Raw genomic sequence first — 15,974 nt, 5'->3', positions numbered from 1 at the left:
GAATAAACTATCTTTTATCTTTTATTATGATGTTAGGCCGACGACGGAGCAGATCCCGGTGTTCCCGGTGAGCTGCGTGAAGGGCGCGGGGCTGAACGCGCTGCACGCCTACCTGCTCGCGCTGCAGCCGCCCGCCACCGACCTGCCTCCCGCCGACCACGTACGTGTACTCTCCTCTGTAGGGCCATAGAGAAAACAATACATAGAGTGCTCACTCCATACATCAGTTTTAATACCAAAAAGACTAATAGCATCTAGCATCGAGTAGCGGAACTATCATTACTGCTACTTGACAATAGATGTAGCACCGACCGGAAACTCTTATGCTGTTGAGATAAGACTTTCCGGTCGGTGCTACATCTATTGTCAAGTAGCAGTACTGATAGTTCCGCTACTCGATGCTAGATGTGGACACTGAAATTAATAGTCTGAACTGATGTATGGATTGAGCACTCTTGTCTTACTATATTTCTCTATGGTAGGGCTAAGATGGCCGGCTCTTTATCATTTGTCACCATGGCTGTCACGTTCTAACAAATATGTAAGTGCGAAAATGACGCATGGTATGACAGGTGATAAAAATACGAGCATGATAGCTGGTCTGTAGCCCATTCACGTTAAATACAAATGGTTTATTCGCAGTTTTCTGACGTGCGAATATCAAATGAAAAACTTAAAATTAAAGGACTAATAAAAGAAAATAAAAAAATAAGAAAATAGTGAGTATATATGTATGTAAACACTTTATTGTAACATAAGATACAATTAAATAGAAAGTATACAATGTACAAAGGCGAAAATAGTAAGTCAACCGGGAGTCCGCTAACGCGGTTGCACGGAGCCGGTGAGCGGTGTTACGTATGAGCGTCGCAGCTTATGAATGTGCCTATAATAATTGTAATAAAAATGCTGATAAATAGTTTAATTAATATTATCACTTCTCCACTACCCAAAGGTTGTCTGGAAGAGATCGCTCTTTAGCCATAAGACCGCCTATTGTTACCTCGTGTATTTATGTATGTGTGTCTCTCTGTAAATGTTTTATTGAGGTTGTGCAATAAAGAGGATTTGTATAATTGTAAAATACATGTATTAAATTCCGTGTAATAATAATCCTGGTCACGGCACCAATAGGCTACATGACTAATTTTCATTTATGGTATCAATCAATCGGGTTTGTTTTTAGGATCAAATGTCTATATGGGACCCATTGCATTAAAGTAACACAAAAGTCAGAAATTGTAGTCAAAGGCCGACAGTCGCACTTCACTCGCGAAATGCCCTATACAAAACGGCCAGAGGCCGTGACGTCAAGGTCTCCGGGAGCCCATCTTGTAGTATGGACAAAACAAGAAAATTGCGTTTTGTCGGTGAAATATTGCGTTTATGTATACAGTTGCTATACAATATTTTTGTGGATGAAATGTAAGGAATCGAATGGTACCCTTACTTTTATCGTTTTTGGAAGTTAAAAAAAAACTTAAATTTTGAATCTTTCAGGTCCTGTATTTATGTAATTTTTCAATATTTTATTTTAATATCCACATTATTGTGATAAATTGCTCGTTTACTATCTATTTTAATAGATTTTTATAAAATTCAACATGTGTCATCATCCCAATTGTAACACCCTCCCCTTTTACAGGAGACGTGCGAGTTCCAAATCGACGAGATCTTCCACGTGGGCGAGTCGCCGGGGCCCGTCGTGGGCGGGCTGCTGGCGCGCGGCACGCTGCACGAGGGAGACAACCTCATCCTAGGTGTGTACAGTAACAGAGTTAGACCAAGTTAACTCTGCAACTATTTTGATAGACAAACAATAATTTATTTGCAAAAAAAGGGTAACGTTTATAAGTCTTAACCGTTTTTTTTTTATTGGCTCGTATTCACTTTATTCACTTAAAACCTAACACAGTACAGAAAGTCATTTATAGGTTGACGACCGGTCTGGCCTAGTGGGTAGTGACCCTGCCTGTGAAGCCGCGGTCCTGGGTTCGAATCCCAGTAAGGGCATTTGTGTGATGAGCACAGATATTTGTTCCTGAGTCATGGTTCTTTTCTATGTATTTAAGTATTTGTATATTATATCGATCGTTGTCTGAGTACCCACAACACAAGCCTTCTTGAGCTTACCGTGGGGCTTAGTCAATTTGTGTAAAAGTGTCCATTAATATTTATATTTATTTATTTTTATAAATAGTAGGTTGATTGATGATTCACCTTTTCGGCTGTATACAACAGCATGCAAATCCATGAAGGCATCCTAAAAATAATTACATTTGAAACTTAATAACCATAAACAACTTCGACATTTTATTAAAATTACCAAACATAGATAGCATACGCAGTGCAAGTGTTATTTTTACGTCATAATTTCATAGAAGTTTCACGTTTAAAACAACACTTGCACTGCGTGTGCTATCAGAATCGTTGCAGACTGATCTAACTCTACTAATCTAAAAACTTGATTATTGAGTCCGAACCCACTGTGAAACCTATCAAAATTATTTAAAATGGGTTACTCACGTCTTATTATGTCGAATTAACGGTCGATATTTTTCGACCCATTTACCAGTTAAGTCGTTTCTCCGAGAAGGTCTTCGAAAATTATATAGAAACATATCGAACGTTTATTAGACTCAATAATACGTGTGAAATATTCTCTATTATTTCGCCCCCCCCCCCCCCCTCAGGCCCCCTGGACACGGGCGAGTTCGTCCCCATCTCGGTTAAAAGTATCTACCGCAACCGCGTGCCGTGCGGCCGCGTGCGCGCCGGCCAGTCGGCCTCGCTCGGCCTCGCGGGCCTCACGCCCGGCCTCCGCCCCGGCATGGTGCTGCTCGCGGCCCCCGAGCCGAGGCGAGGCCAGAGGCCGACGTTCGGCGGGTGCCCGCCCGGGAAGTGTAAAAAGAGTAAGGTAAGTTTTCAGTTGCGACCGACAATCTTGTGACGTTATATTTGTTTATTATTATTATTTATATGCCTTGTCCATATCTCGGGACCGTGGGGTCCCGGAACTTTGGGAGGCGTGCGTGGGGCCGAAGCCAACAGCGCAGAGGCCCTTTAAGACACTTGAATCTAGAAACAAGGGATAAACGTTATTATTTTTTTATACAAATTACAGAGTTACGAAAAAAATATGTTATTTACTATGGTACGGAAAATTACATTCTAACATTTTTTCGGGACTAGTTGTGATTTCATAATGATACCTGGTAAATGGGCAAATTTTATCTATGTAGATCTAACGAAAAAAAAATCGACCCACTTATAAACTCTGCAACTAATACATTCTCAATCCACAGGTGAACGAGATCCTCCAAAACCAGCCGAAACACAAGAAGCATAAAAACCGCAACGTGTACCAGGAGCTAGGCGAGACCGAGCTGTCCCTCACGAATGACGCGTCCTACACACAGGACAATACGTCCTACACACAGGACAATACGTCCTACACACAGGACAATATGTCCTCCACACAGGACATATACGTGTCCGACGAGGAGTGCACGTGCCGCGACGAGGTGCTGCTAGAGGACCCGAGCGACCCGCGGGGCTGCATGTACTTCCAGGTGAGACCTACACACAGGACAATATGTCCTACACACAGGACAATATGTCCTACACACAGGACAATATGTCCTACAAACAGGACATATACGTGTCCGACGAGGAGTGCACGTGCCGCGACGAGGTGCTGCTAGAGGACCCGAGCGACCCGCGGGGCTGCATGTACTTCCAGGTGAGACCTACAAACAGGACAATATGTCCTACACACAAGACAATATGTCCTACACACAGGACATATACGTGTCCGACGAGGAGTGCACGTGCCGCGACGAGGTGCTGCTAGAGGACCCTAGTGACCCGCGGGGCTGCATGTACTTCCAGGTGAGACCTACAAACAGGACAATATGTCCTACACACAAGACAATATGTCCTACACACAGGACATATACGTGTCCGACGAGGAGTGCACGTGCCGCGACGAGGTGCTGCTAGAGGACCCTAGTGACCCGCGGGGCTGCATGTACTTCCAGGTGAGACCTACACACAGGACAATATGTCCTACACATAGGACAATATGTCCTACACACAGGACATATACGTGTCCGACGAGGAGTGCACGTGCCGCGACGAGGTGCTGCTAGAGGACCCGAGCGACCCGCGGGGCTGCATGTACTTCCAGGTGAGACCTACAAACAGGACAATATGTCCTACATACAAGACAATATGTCCTACACACAGGACATATACGTGTCCGACGAGGAGTGCACGTGCCGCGACGAGGTGCTGCTAGAGGACCCTAGTGACCCGCGGGGCTGCATGTACTTCCAGGTGAGACCTACACACAGGACAATATGTCCTACACACAAGACAATATGTCCTACACACAGGACATATACGTGTCCGACGAGGAGTGCACGTGCCGCGACGAGGTGCTGCTAGAGGACCCGAGCGACCCGCGGGGCTGCATGTACTTCCAGGTGAGACCTACACACAGGACAATATGTCCTACACACAGGACAATATGTCCTACACACAGGACAATATGTCCTACAAACAGGACATATACGTGTCCGACGAGGAGTGCACGTGCCGCGACGAGGTGCTGCTAGAGGACCCGAGCGACCCGCGGGGCTGCATGTACTTCCAGGTGAGACCTACACACAGGACAATACGTCCTACATACAGGACAATATGTCCTACACACAGGACATATACGTGTCCGACGAGGAGTGCACGTGCCGCGACGAGGTGCTGCTAGAGGACCCTAGTGACCCGCGGGGCTGCATGTACTTCCAGGTGAGACCTACACACAGGACAATATGTCCTACACACAGGACAATATGTCCTACACACAGGACCATATGTCCTACACACAGGACAATATGTCCTACACACAGGACATATACGTGTCCGACAAGGAGTGCACGTGCATGTTTGTGATTGTCACGAATAAGTGTCTCAATTCTTATTTTAAAAGTGGCTTTGAAGTATTTAGTTTTAGGGTCGGTTGCACCAAAATAATCCGTCATCATTGAAACGTTTTCTTAATTTTATAGTATGGCAAATTTCATAGTTCCGTTTTCTTAAGTCCGTTACTTGTGGTTGGTGCAACTGAACTTTACTTGGTCATATATTGTTCCCAGGCTACTATACACGTGCTGCGGCACTCTACAGCCATCTCGCCCGGGTTCCAATGCACCGTGCACGTCGGGAACGTGCGCCAAACCGCCATCATCGAGGTACCGTAAAACCTAACTATATTCCAGTACTAGTAACCTGCAATATTTAACCAGTATATTTATTTATAGTACCATCATCCAAAAGAAAAGGATTAGTTTAGTTTTTAGGGTTCCGTACCTCAAAAGCAGGCATGTTGCGGATGTAGATTTTTTGACATCCGCGGAAGCGGATGCGGATATTTAAAGGCTCACATCCGCGGATGCGGATGTCACGATTAGGTACTTAGAAAACGTCAAATATTAAATTTTTAGTATTTTTTTATTTAAAAAAAACGAAACGTTTAGTATTTGAGCAAGAATATAGGTGCGTTATATTTAATAAACAGTAACTTGGCCGACTTTTCTGGATCTAGACGATTTCGTTATAGGTAATGACGAAATTACCCAGCACTTACGCCGCCGCTAAGACGTTCCTGTACCGACTTGTTCGACATCCGCATCCGCATAAGCTCCGCATCGATTTTATGCGGATGCGGATGCAGATGCGGATGTCGAAAATAATGCGGAAGTTCCGCGGTTGCGGATGTTCGCAACATCCCTGCTCAAAAGGAAAAAAACGGAACCCTTATAGCGTGCGTCTCCGAAACTACTGGGTCTAACTTTTTGAAAAAAATACACTATATAGTTATTTACATACAGATGACAGGAAAACCTATTAGAAATGCAGTCAAGCGTGAGTCTGACTTAATGTACGGAAGCCTTGGAACGCGAGTCCGACTCGCACTGGGCCGGTTTTTTTGACGTGACAACGTCTTATAAATCGATGAACACCGATAGCATGCACGAAAAAGTATCGCGTTGTGGACAGATCTCCATGGTAACGTTGTGGACAGATCTCCATGGTAACGTTAAATAAAAGTATGCAATTTTTCATCAATGTTTTCATATGACGTTATCACGCATAATTATCGTCCGTAAACCGACTTTACATACAACCATCTTTTTTAGGGTTCCGTAGCCAAATGGCAAAAAACGGAACCCTTATAGATTCGTCATGTCTGTCTGTCTGTCCGTCCGTATGTCACAGTCACTTTTCTCCGAAACTATAAGAACTATACTGTTGAAACTTGGTAAGTAGATGTATTATGTGAACCGCATTAAGATTTTCACACAAAAATAGAAAAAAAAACAATAAATTTTTGGGGTTCCCCATACTTAGAACTGAAACTCAAAAATTTTTTTTTCATCAAACCCAACGTGTGGGGTATCTATGGATAGGTCTTCAAAAATGATATTAAGGTTTCTAATATCATTTTTTTCTAAACTGAATAGTTTGCGCGAGAGACACTTCCAAAGTGGTAAAATGTGTGTCCCCCCCCCTGTAACTTCTAAAATAAGAGAATGATAAAACTAAAAAAAATATACGATGTACATTACCATGTAAACTTCCACCGAAAATTGGTTTGAACGAGATCTAGTAAGTAGTTTTTTTTAATACGTCATAAATCGCCTAAATACGGAACCCTTCATGGGCGAGTCCGACTCGCACTTGGCCGCTTTTTTTCTTCTTATTTACTGACAAATTTGGTTTGACCAGTTGGTCATATAAATATAGTTGTATTTGTGTGTCCAGGGTATAATGTCTCACGCCGCGTCGCTCCGCTGCGGCGAGTCCGCGCCGGCGCTGTTCCGGTTCCTGCGCTGCCCGGAGCACCTCGTGCGCGGGCGCAGGCTGCTGCTGGCGGCCGGCGGCGGCACCAGGTACCACGCCTAGAGATGCACCGGATATCCGGTTACTATCCGGTATCCGGCCGTTATGAAAATGAAAATGGAAATTTATTAATAACATTAGGTTACAAGTCAAAGATTATTTTAGTATAGTTATTTTAGTATCCGGCCGGATACCGGATAGTGACCTACTATCCGGCCGGATGAATGAATGAAATCGTTTATTTCAGGCAACTAGTGGCCCATACATAAATACCTTAAAACTAGCATACATATTATAAAAATATAACTAAACACTAAAAAACCCCGCAGTGTCAGGGAACCGGCCGCGGAACCGCCGAAACTTGACACCCTTCGGCCAAAACTCCTTGGTGAAGGTCGCTAGATGTTCAGTCGGAACGGTCACCACAAACGAATTAAAATTCGCATTGTGTCGAGATTCCAACTTCGCGACCCTCAGGATGAATCCGGTTTTTACTTTCACATACTTTACGATATCATCGACCTTCGTAAGGTAGTGTAGACACCGGATACCGGATAGTAACATTAACACATTTTGGGGTAAAAAATGGAATCTAAAAAACAGTCACGGTCATAATGTAACGACACAGTAGATAGAAATGAATACGTAACCAATGTCACACAATACTTGACAATACACTTATACGCGCGCGCACTTGGAACTATAAACGAACTTACTACGTAATGACATGATAGTTAGTAAACAGCGGTATGTTTATGTATACGTGTATGTATATGTGTATATAGGTTTATATATGTATAAGTATGTTTATAGTTTATGCGTATTTATGAGTAGGTAGTACTGGTTTTCTCTTTATTTATTGCTCTCGTCTTCCTTTATGTGTATCCAAAATTCTCATATTGCTATTTGTCCATATTAAATTGTCTTTCACCTGTTAGTGTTTGATCCTTTCGCATTTTCTCAAAGGTTAGCTGGAAGAGATCCCTTTTAGGGATAAGTTGGCCTTTGTACATAACATTCTTATTTTTGTTTTGTTTTTGTCCGTTTTATGTAAACCTGTTTATGTGCAATAAAGTGACATACATACATACATACATAAAACTCGTTACGATCCTAGAAATGTGTCCGCGCGAACGTTCACTACGAAACAGGTCGGAACCTGCACGACGCGCACCTGCAAAACTCAAAATATAGGTATAGTTCCGCTGGCCGAATACCGGATATTCGGCCAATGTCCAGGCCGGATATCCGGTATCCGGCCAAACAACTATCCGTTGCATCTCTAATCACACCCACCCGCCGTGCTCCTATACTCTACATATACTCTACACAATATCACCCGCCCGCTCCTATACTCTACATATCAAATTGGGTCTCTATTGGGTACTTTCCTCTAATTAAAATAAATTATTTCACACCGTGCACGAAATAAAGCACCAGATAATTATTAGAAAAACATAGATGCGGTTGTTTTTAAACACAATTTCTATTTAATAAATTAGATAGAAATATAAAAAGTAGGCGAGTTGACCGTGACGTCACTACACACGTTTTCATATAAATTCCATATTGGCAAATCCTTTTGACAGTTCTAAAAAAGAAGCTGATTTGACTAGTAGGAAAATACTCAATTCTTTCCCAAAAAGTTTTAAGTCATAATGTATTGTTTGGCCGCATTTTTGTTTGTCATAATTGATTTGGTTCAGAAAAGCGTCACTTTTCAGGATTGCCATAAAACAAACCTAACCTATCTATAGGATAACCTTGCGAAAATCCTGAAAATTTAACGGTCGCAATTTTAGGACTAATGATAATATGACAAACAATACATTGTGACTTTATGTGAAACAAAGGTACCCCATTAAAATTATACTGGACGTTTTATCGCCTAACCATACCGATTTTGTATCAATTTCGTACAGGCACGTCTAAAAACATCGATACGGAGATAGTGCCATAAATATGTATACACGCTTAATAATTTATTAGGTTTCCGTACCCAAAGGTTCAAAACGGGACCCTATTACTAAGACCCCTCTGTCCATCTGTCACCGGGCTGTAACTCACGAACCGTATTTCTGTTGCCGCTATAACAATAAATACTTAAAAGGTACGGAACCCTCGGTGGGCGAGTTCGACGCAATTGTCCGGTTTTAGACGAAAGTAATTATAGTGGTTCAGGCTCTTTCTGTGAGGAAGTGGTTCTGAGGTGTGTGGCCAAGGTTATTGTTTGTCCAAGCTTCACTCTATAGGGCCAGAATACCATACACGCGGGTATATTGAGTGTAGAATGTAGAGTTTGTATAAGTTTTTAACATTAATTTTGTTATTTCAGAGCGATCGGTCGCATCACGCAAATCTTCCCCTACGTGCCCTGAACGACATCTCACCTTACTCGGCATCTATACAAATGGTTAATAAATAAAATATGACCATGATTCAGTGATTACACTTAAATTATAATCTTAGGGCCACATTGCACCACTATACTTCGTTTTTTTTAGCATTAGAAAAAAGGTAAACAATCTTGATGTGTCTTTTAATTGAAAAACACGTTTTAAAAATAAGTCACGGCAAATGTGTAACAATTATGAATCTTATACGATCATTTATATTCTTCTGCTTTCATAAGTATAAGTTACTGATTTTTAAAGTTTTTCAATTAAAAGACATGTCAAGATCGCTTACCTTCTTTCTAATGCTAAAAAAACGAACTATAACCCGGGGTTAACCGGTTAAAACTGGAGTAACCATTGACACTGGGTTAAAGGTTTAACCAGTTAACCCCGGGTTAGTGGGATGGTGCAAGTGGCGCATAGTTAGTAGAAAAAGGCGAGATATTCAAATTTTCTTAAACAGTACATTTTTAAATTTGCCGCTTTTTTCTACTGATGGAAATAGCTTGACTTACTAGTGAAAATATTAGTACCGTGCACACCGGATGTTTCTGTGTCGAAGTTGACGTGCGCGTTGTAATGTACAGTTTAGTATGAGAGACGGCACACCGCTTGCGTGACGTGTGCGTGCACGGCTCACGCAGTCGGTGTGCTACCTTAAACCTAATGAAACCTAGAGTTAAGCTACCCTATTTTGGGCACCCTACCAATGGTAGGCGCCTTTCACCTACCGTAGTAATATATGTATTGCTGTCTTATTTTAACAAATCGATTTTAAGACTTAAGTAGGCATTTGGCGATTCAATCATGGCCTAGACCTAAGTACAGTCAGCAGCAGAAGTTGCTAAGCGGGCGAGGTGTTCAAAATGATCTTGACGCGACTTTAGTGTTAAGAGAATAAAGGCGTGTCAAGGTAATTTTGAACACCTCGCCCGCTTAGCAACTTCTGCTGCTGACTGTACTTGTTTTTATATTATAATTACAGTTGTGTTTAAAATCTAGTTTGGCCAGGGACTGTCTGATTTCAAACATGAGAGAGATAATCATACCGTATTTGTCTTACACTAGTACTATAATTTGTTTTTTTTTGCATTAGAAATAAGGTAAACAATCTTGATGTGTCTTTTAATAGAAAAACACATTTTAAAAATAAGTCACAGCAAATATGTAACAAATTAACAATTATGAATTTAATACGATCTTTTATAGTCTTCTGCTTTCATAAGTAATAGTTATTGATTTTTAAAAAGTGTTTTTCAATTAAAAGACATGTCAAAATCGCTTACCTTCTTTCAAGTTCTTTCTAATGCTAAATAAAACGAACTAGCACCCAGAACAAAAGGGATGAGTAATTTTTTTTTATTTACTAACAAAGTGGTTTGTTAAGGTACCACTGATTAACAGTCCGCCGGATGGTATCGGCCTGTCAGTTAGAACAAAAAGTTGACAGTTCCGAACAACTGTGAGGCCGATACCGTCCGGCGGACTGGTAATCAGTGGGCCCCTTTATATTATAATAACCCAGTGAGACTAAAGTCTATTTTTTTATTCGGTAGACTGAAATGACAGTTAATTGTATGAACATGAAATGTCATTTCATACTATTAACTGTCATTTCAGTCTACCGAATAAAAAAATAGACTTTAAAAACAAAAACATCAATAGGTACATGAAGATTATTATTGGTTATTGGCTAAATTAGTTAATTTGACATTTGTATTATGTCAAACAACATTTGTGGCGTTCCATGCCTAAAGGGTCCTTAACCTCCTAAGGACCAGCCATACAAACGAAACATGCAAAATTTGTCACTGAAATTTGAAACTAAATTGTAGGAAATAGAGTTGATTTTGCGTTGTTTGAAAATTTAACGAAACCTAGCATAAGAAACTCTGTTCCAATTGAACATGGTTTAAATTACATCGAACTGGATAGGTACTATAAGTAGGACCTTGGGCCTAACAAGGATAAGGACCCTTCGCTGGTGGAAAATCACATTTAGTTGCTTAATTAATATTTATTTTTGCTTAATGATGTGAAACGATGCTTATAAATACTCATGTAACTTATATGACTGCATTAAAATGTTGTATGTTTGCGGTTTATGGAACTTGGAGCGTAGCTAGGGTTCCACACGTACCGTCCAAGGTATACTTAGATTTATTTTAGATTGACAATCGAAGAGAATTTAAGATTATTTGTTTGATTTCCTAGTAACCTGATTAGTGATTATGTATTATAAGTAGAAAAAACTTTTATTTTTCGAATTTTTAGTTCTAGGGATTAATACAAGTACATAACTCACTAATACTAATGTTATTTTTATGTTTGCTTTTAGGATAAAATACATTTGTACAGTCGCGTCTAAAAACATCGATACGGAAAAAGTGCCAAAAATTTGTATACATGACCTTATACCTTATGGCCCATTTATATTAAGATATACATATTTTAGGATTTTTTTCCGTATCGATATTTTTAGACGTGACATTTCTTTAGCTTTAGTCACGTTTGTCAATTTACAAGGGCAGTATTTTATATGTATTAGTTTAGTACACTGACCATCCAGCCTCTAGACATAGCATAGTCGCGCTAACCCCTCTGCCACACATACGGTAGCGTTACTCCATCTTCGAGTCACGCCTACACCGCTTACTTCAGTCGGCGGACCGGGCTCGGTCTAGAAACTTCGGTAGCTCGAAGAAGTTTTTGCTATCAAAAATGCATTATTGTTGTGTCAAATTGTGTGGCAAGAATACTAAAAACTCTGGTGTACAAAAAAATGGCATTTCATTTCACAGGTAAGCCGATTTTTTAGAGATTTGGATAAAAAATATTTTAATTTAAGCGTCTCATCAAATTTGACAGCGCTTGAAACTCGATGACGTCTTTTAAGAAAGTCTCTTTCTATCGCGCTGCATCCGTATACATCCTTTCTTGTCTTTTATTACGTGACATTCCTAAGCCCAAACTAGTGATGTCCATATCCATAGAATGTGATTGTTTACTATTGACAAGGTAATTCAATTCAAATCGCATAGGTATTTGCTAAAAATTCACTATAAAACAAATAAATAATATGAGAATTACACTTACGGTCAGGTACCAATTTCCCCTTGAACATAAACGATATTGTCAATTCAGCACTACATAGGTACTCGTATTACTTTTAGCGATTATAAAAACATTGCAAATTTAAATTAATCACAAGACCAATTTTATACAAAAACACACGGTTGCAATTTAAAATGCATTATTTTGATTCCATTTTTGTTGAGAATAGTGGGCGTCGGTTTAACTTTTTAATTTTTGCTTTTTTTCTGTGTACGACTGCCAACATGGCAATGATACTTGAACATTCGGCCAAATAATTTAAACTTCATTTAGTTAGATTGTATTAAATACCATTTCATTTACATAATAACAAATAAATATTTGATTTAAACCATGTAATATCTCTTAATAGAATTATACAGGGTGTTTTTAATGGGTGGGTATAGTAGGATACCGCGAATACAGGATGGATTTTCTTTTTGGCTCAGTGAGGGCAGCTACCAGATCCCGTACTGCTACGAGAAAACGGTCTTAAGAGACCTTCCCTCGATTTCAAATTAATGAAGATTGGCATTTACAGATTTTGGAAAAAACATACAGGATACGAGAAAAAGGTCATTTTTGACAAACTTTTTTTTTATGCCAATCGATCCCATTCCTATTGAGGATCAAAAGCTTGTATGGATGCAAAAAAAAAAATTCCGTCTAGAAAAGCCACAAATCGAGGAAAACTTTTCCCATAATATTTGGCCAATCAGTCCTGTCCTGTTACATTTAAGAACCATAACACTGTATGAAGACATTGCTGTACGAATGATGGGCGAGGTAGAAAATTGTGAATAAAATTTCACATTTTCTCCATAGTAAATGTATGGAAAAAGTTTTTATTAATTTGTGGCTTTTTAGTACATTACCGTAAGTCGACCCCTAGGAAACTATTGATACTGGATAGGAATGGAATCGATTGGCATACAAAAGTAGCATGTGAAAAATAAAAGTTTTCATTTTCATTCAAATATTATGGGAAAAGTTTTCCTCGATTTGTGGCTTTTCTAGCCGGAATTTTTTTTTGCTTCCATACAAGCTTTTGATCCTCAATAGGAATGGGATCTAATTTGAAATCGAGGGAAGGTCTCCTAAGACCGTTTTCTCGTAGCAGTACGGGATCTGGTAGCTGCCCTCACTGAGCCAAAAAGAAAATCCACCCTGTATATAAAGCCGCAACCCGACTGATTAATTGACATAATTGCTCTCCCAGAAGGGGGTTCCTGGGGTATTTGACTTTGATACGGTCGTATAGAGGGGGTGGTTTGGTGACTTCCAGAAAAATCCGACTTTTGGTCTACCGGATTATCCGACTTTTGGTCACTAAACGGTGACATATACGTGGGAGATGCTCGACCAAATGTCATAAGCCGGGTCTCCACCAAGCGCACGCGCTCGCGAGGCAGCCTCGGATGTGTGGCTCGCGAGCCTGGCCTCGCGAGGCAGCCTCGCGGTTTAGCTCGGAGACACTGAGGCGAGCCTCGCGAGGCAGACCGAGCCATCAGAAGTCCGAGGCAATTCACGTCGGATAGTTGTGTTATTTCTGCTGGTGCTATTTTTCTAGTGGTTTATTGTTTAAAAAAGAGGAAAAACTCACGTTTTAAGAAAAGACCAAGACGCTGGTGGATAAAAAAACTTTATGAGCGTCGCAATAAACACGGGAATACCTATATTATTTCAAGATTTGAAACATGACGAAACCGTACATAATTTTACACGTATGTCCCTGGGAGATTTTGAAAATTTGTGCTCATTGTTGTCTGAGAAAGTTAAAAAGTGCGACACAAATTATAGAGAGATTACTATTTTGTCGCTCAGCCGTTTCTGGTTGAATGGGTCTATCTGAGGAACAATGGGGGCACGTAGTGCATCTGTTGTTACTAGCCGGTTAACTGACCTGGCTTGTGCAAATTGTTTTGTTGTTCCTTCCTGGTTATTTATTTGTGCTTTTGTTTTATTCTGCCACGGTTTTTCTTTTGTTCGTTAATATCTCACGTGTACATAGTCGAAACTAGCAAACAGTGTCCCTTTATTTGTTAATGTCATCCTTTTCTAGTTTAGTGATAAGGAATTGGTTGAGGACACATTTCTAGTGAAGTGCACAATGTAGTAAATTCACATTTTTACTACATTGTCTACACAAAAACAGCGCTGTTGGTCGTTACCAACAGCACTGTTTTTGTGTTGGGTAAGGACAAAGCAAAAACATGTTATGTTACAAGCACCGATTATTCAAAACTATTTGCGCTCGCGAGCCAAAACCACCACCAGTCCACACCGAACGAACAGCGCACACTGAGGCACCTTTGAGCATGTCACATTTACCGACAGCGGACGGCTCGACCCCGAGGCACGCTCGGCCGAGCCAACGTGCGCCCGAACGGCCTCGAGGCACGTCCACATAGACCGAGGATTTGGCTCGCGAGGCTGCCTCGAGGGCGCGTGCGCTTGGTGGAGACGCGGCTATAGAGGGACGCTGACAGTTTCTGAAGCCGCCATTATTTTTTCAAAATGGCGGATTCAAAATGGCGATCATTTTTCAAAATGCTCCCAGCGCGCTAAAATTTTGGTCACGAAAACTCGGGGTCACCTAGCTGTATTCCTATGGATTTTTTTTTAATAAAACCAATATGGCGGTAAAAATGGCCACTTATTTTTTATGAAAAGCTTCAAAGGTGAGAGATAGGTGGGGGGTGCTCGACCAAATGCCATAGAGGGCCCGAGACAACACAAATTGCATTTAAAAAGTTTCAAAATGTACTAACTAACATAAGAACACCTTGTAATACCATGGTTGCAATAAAGAATTATGATTATGATTATGATATGATTTTTTTTTTCAAGTTGGTCTGAGCGCGTTGAGATTTGGCATGCGGCGAGCTTGGGGGCCCAAGATTAGTATGTGAATTATTTTTTATTAACACTCAAAATGGCGGCGGACACGGGCAAAGGAAAATTTCCAAGTAGGTTAAGCGAACCCGAAGGGCGAATATCAGGCTGGGAGGCCGAAGGCTGACCCGCCGAAGGCCCGAAGCCTTCACCCCGACTCCCAAGCGTGCAACCCTCAGTAATTTAAAGCGAGGCCGAAGGGCGAGCTGCGTGAATGAAGTGCTTCCAAGCAGGGATGTTGCGAATATCCGCATCCGCATCTCGTCTCGTCTCGCGCTTCTCTAAATCCCATAAGACGCCTTTTTACCAATAGTTTATTTTTAAATTAATTATATAAAGCAGATACACCTGCTAACGAAACCACAACGTTATGGGTTAATGTTTTCGAACGAATGAATCAACATAGCATTCAAAACATGCTTGCATATTATTACTGTTATTACATTATTGACCGTGATTGACAATGTTATTATTCAACGTGTCACATCACTAGCGCCCGGCAGATATTTCTGTCTGACGCCCACGTGTGTTTGAACGGACCAATCACGGCACGGGACTCGCTCACCTCGTCCCCCGCACCCCTGTATTTTTGGCAGCATCGGTTTCATGAAAGAATTGGCCTAAGTTGAGTCTAGAGGCTGGATGGTCAGTGGTTTAGTACAATATAAATATGTAACAATGTAGGGGAGA

At 40.9% G+C, this 15,974-nt stretch overlaps 1 protein-coding gene across 1 annotated transcript in view; it reads left to right on the top strand.

The window, feature by feature from the left end:
* Window positions 1-9,323, top strand: part of LOC134660208 (uncharacterized) — a 37,042-nt gene extending 27,719 nt beyond the window's left edge. The window contains exons 14-27 of the mRNA XM_063515933.1: window positions 37-160; window positions 1,646-1,760; window positions 2,694-2,917; window positions 3,306-3,572; window positions 3,632-3,742; window positions 3,802-3,891; window positions 3,951-4,040; window positions 4,100-4,189; window positions 4,249-4,338; window positions 4,398-4,487; window positions 4,547-4,657; window positions 5,154-5,249; window positions 6,823-6,950; window positions 9,236-9,323. Of these exons, the coding sequence (XP_063372003.1) occupies window positions 37-160; window positions 1,646-1,760; window positions 2,694-2,917; window positions 3,306-3,572; window positions 3,632-3,742; window positions 3,802-3,891; window positions 3,951-4,040; window positions 4,100-4,189; window positions 4,249-4,338; window positions 4,398-4,487; window positions 4,547-4,657; window positions 5,154-5,249; window positions 6,823-6,950; window positions 9,236-9,278 (1,669 nt within the window). The 3' untranslated portion in view covers window positions 9,279-9,323. The remainder of the gene's footprint in view (window positions 1-36; window positions 161-1,645; window positions 1,761-2,693; window positions 2,918-3,305; window positions 3,573-3,631; window positions 3,743-3,801; window positions 3,892-3,950; window positions 4,041-4,099; window positions 4,190-4,248; window positions 4,339-4,397; window positions 4,488-4,546; window positions 4,658-5,153; window positions 5,250-6,822; window positions 6,951-9,235) is intronic.
* The last annotated feature ends 6,651 nt before the right edge of the window (window positions 9,324-15,974 follow it).

The sequence above is a fragment of the Cydia amplana genome, chromosome 26, assembly GCF_948474715.1.
Source record: "Cydia amplana chromosome 26, ilCydAmpl1.1, whole genome shotgun sequence".
NCBI lineage: Eukaryota > Metazoa > Arthropoda > Insecta > Lepidoptera > Tortricidae > Cydia > Cydia amplana.
The sequence above is the reverse complement of the archived record's forward strand: the minus strand, read 5'-3'. Positions and strand labels throughout refer to the sequence as shown.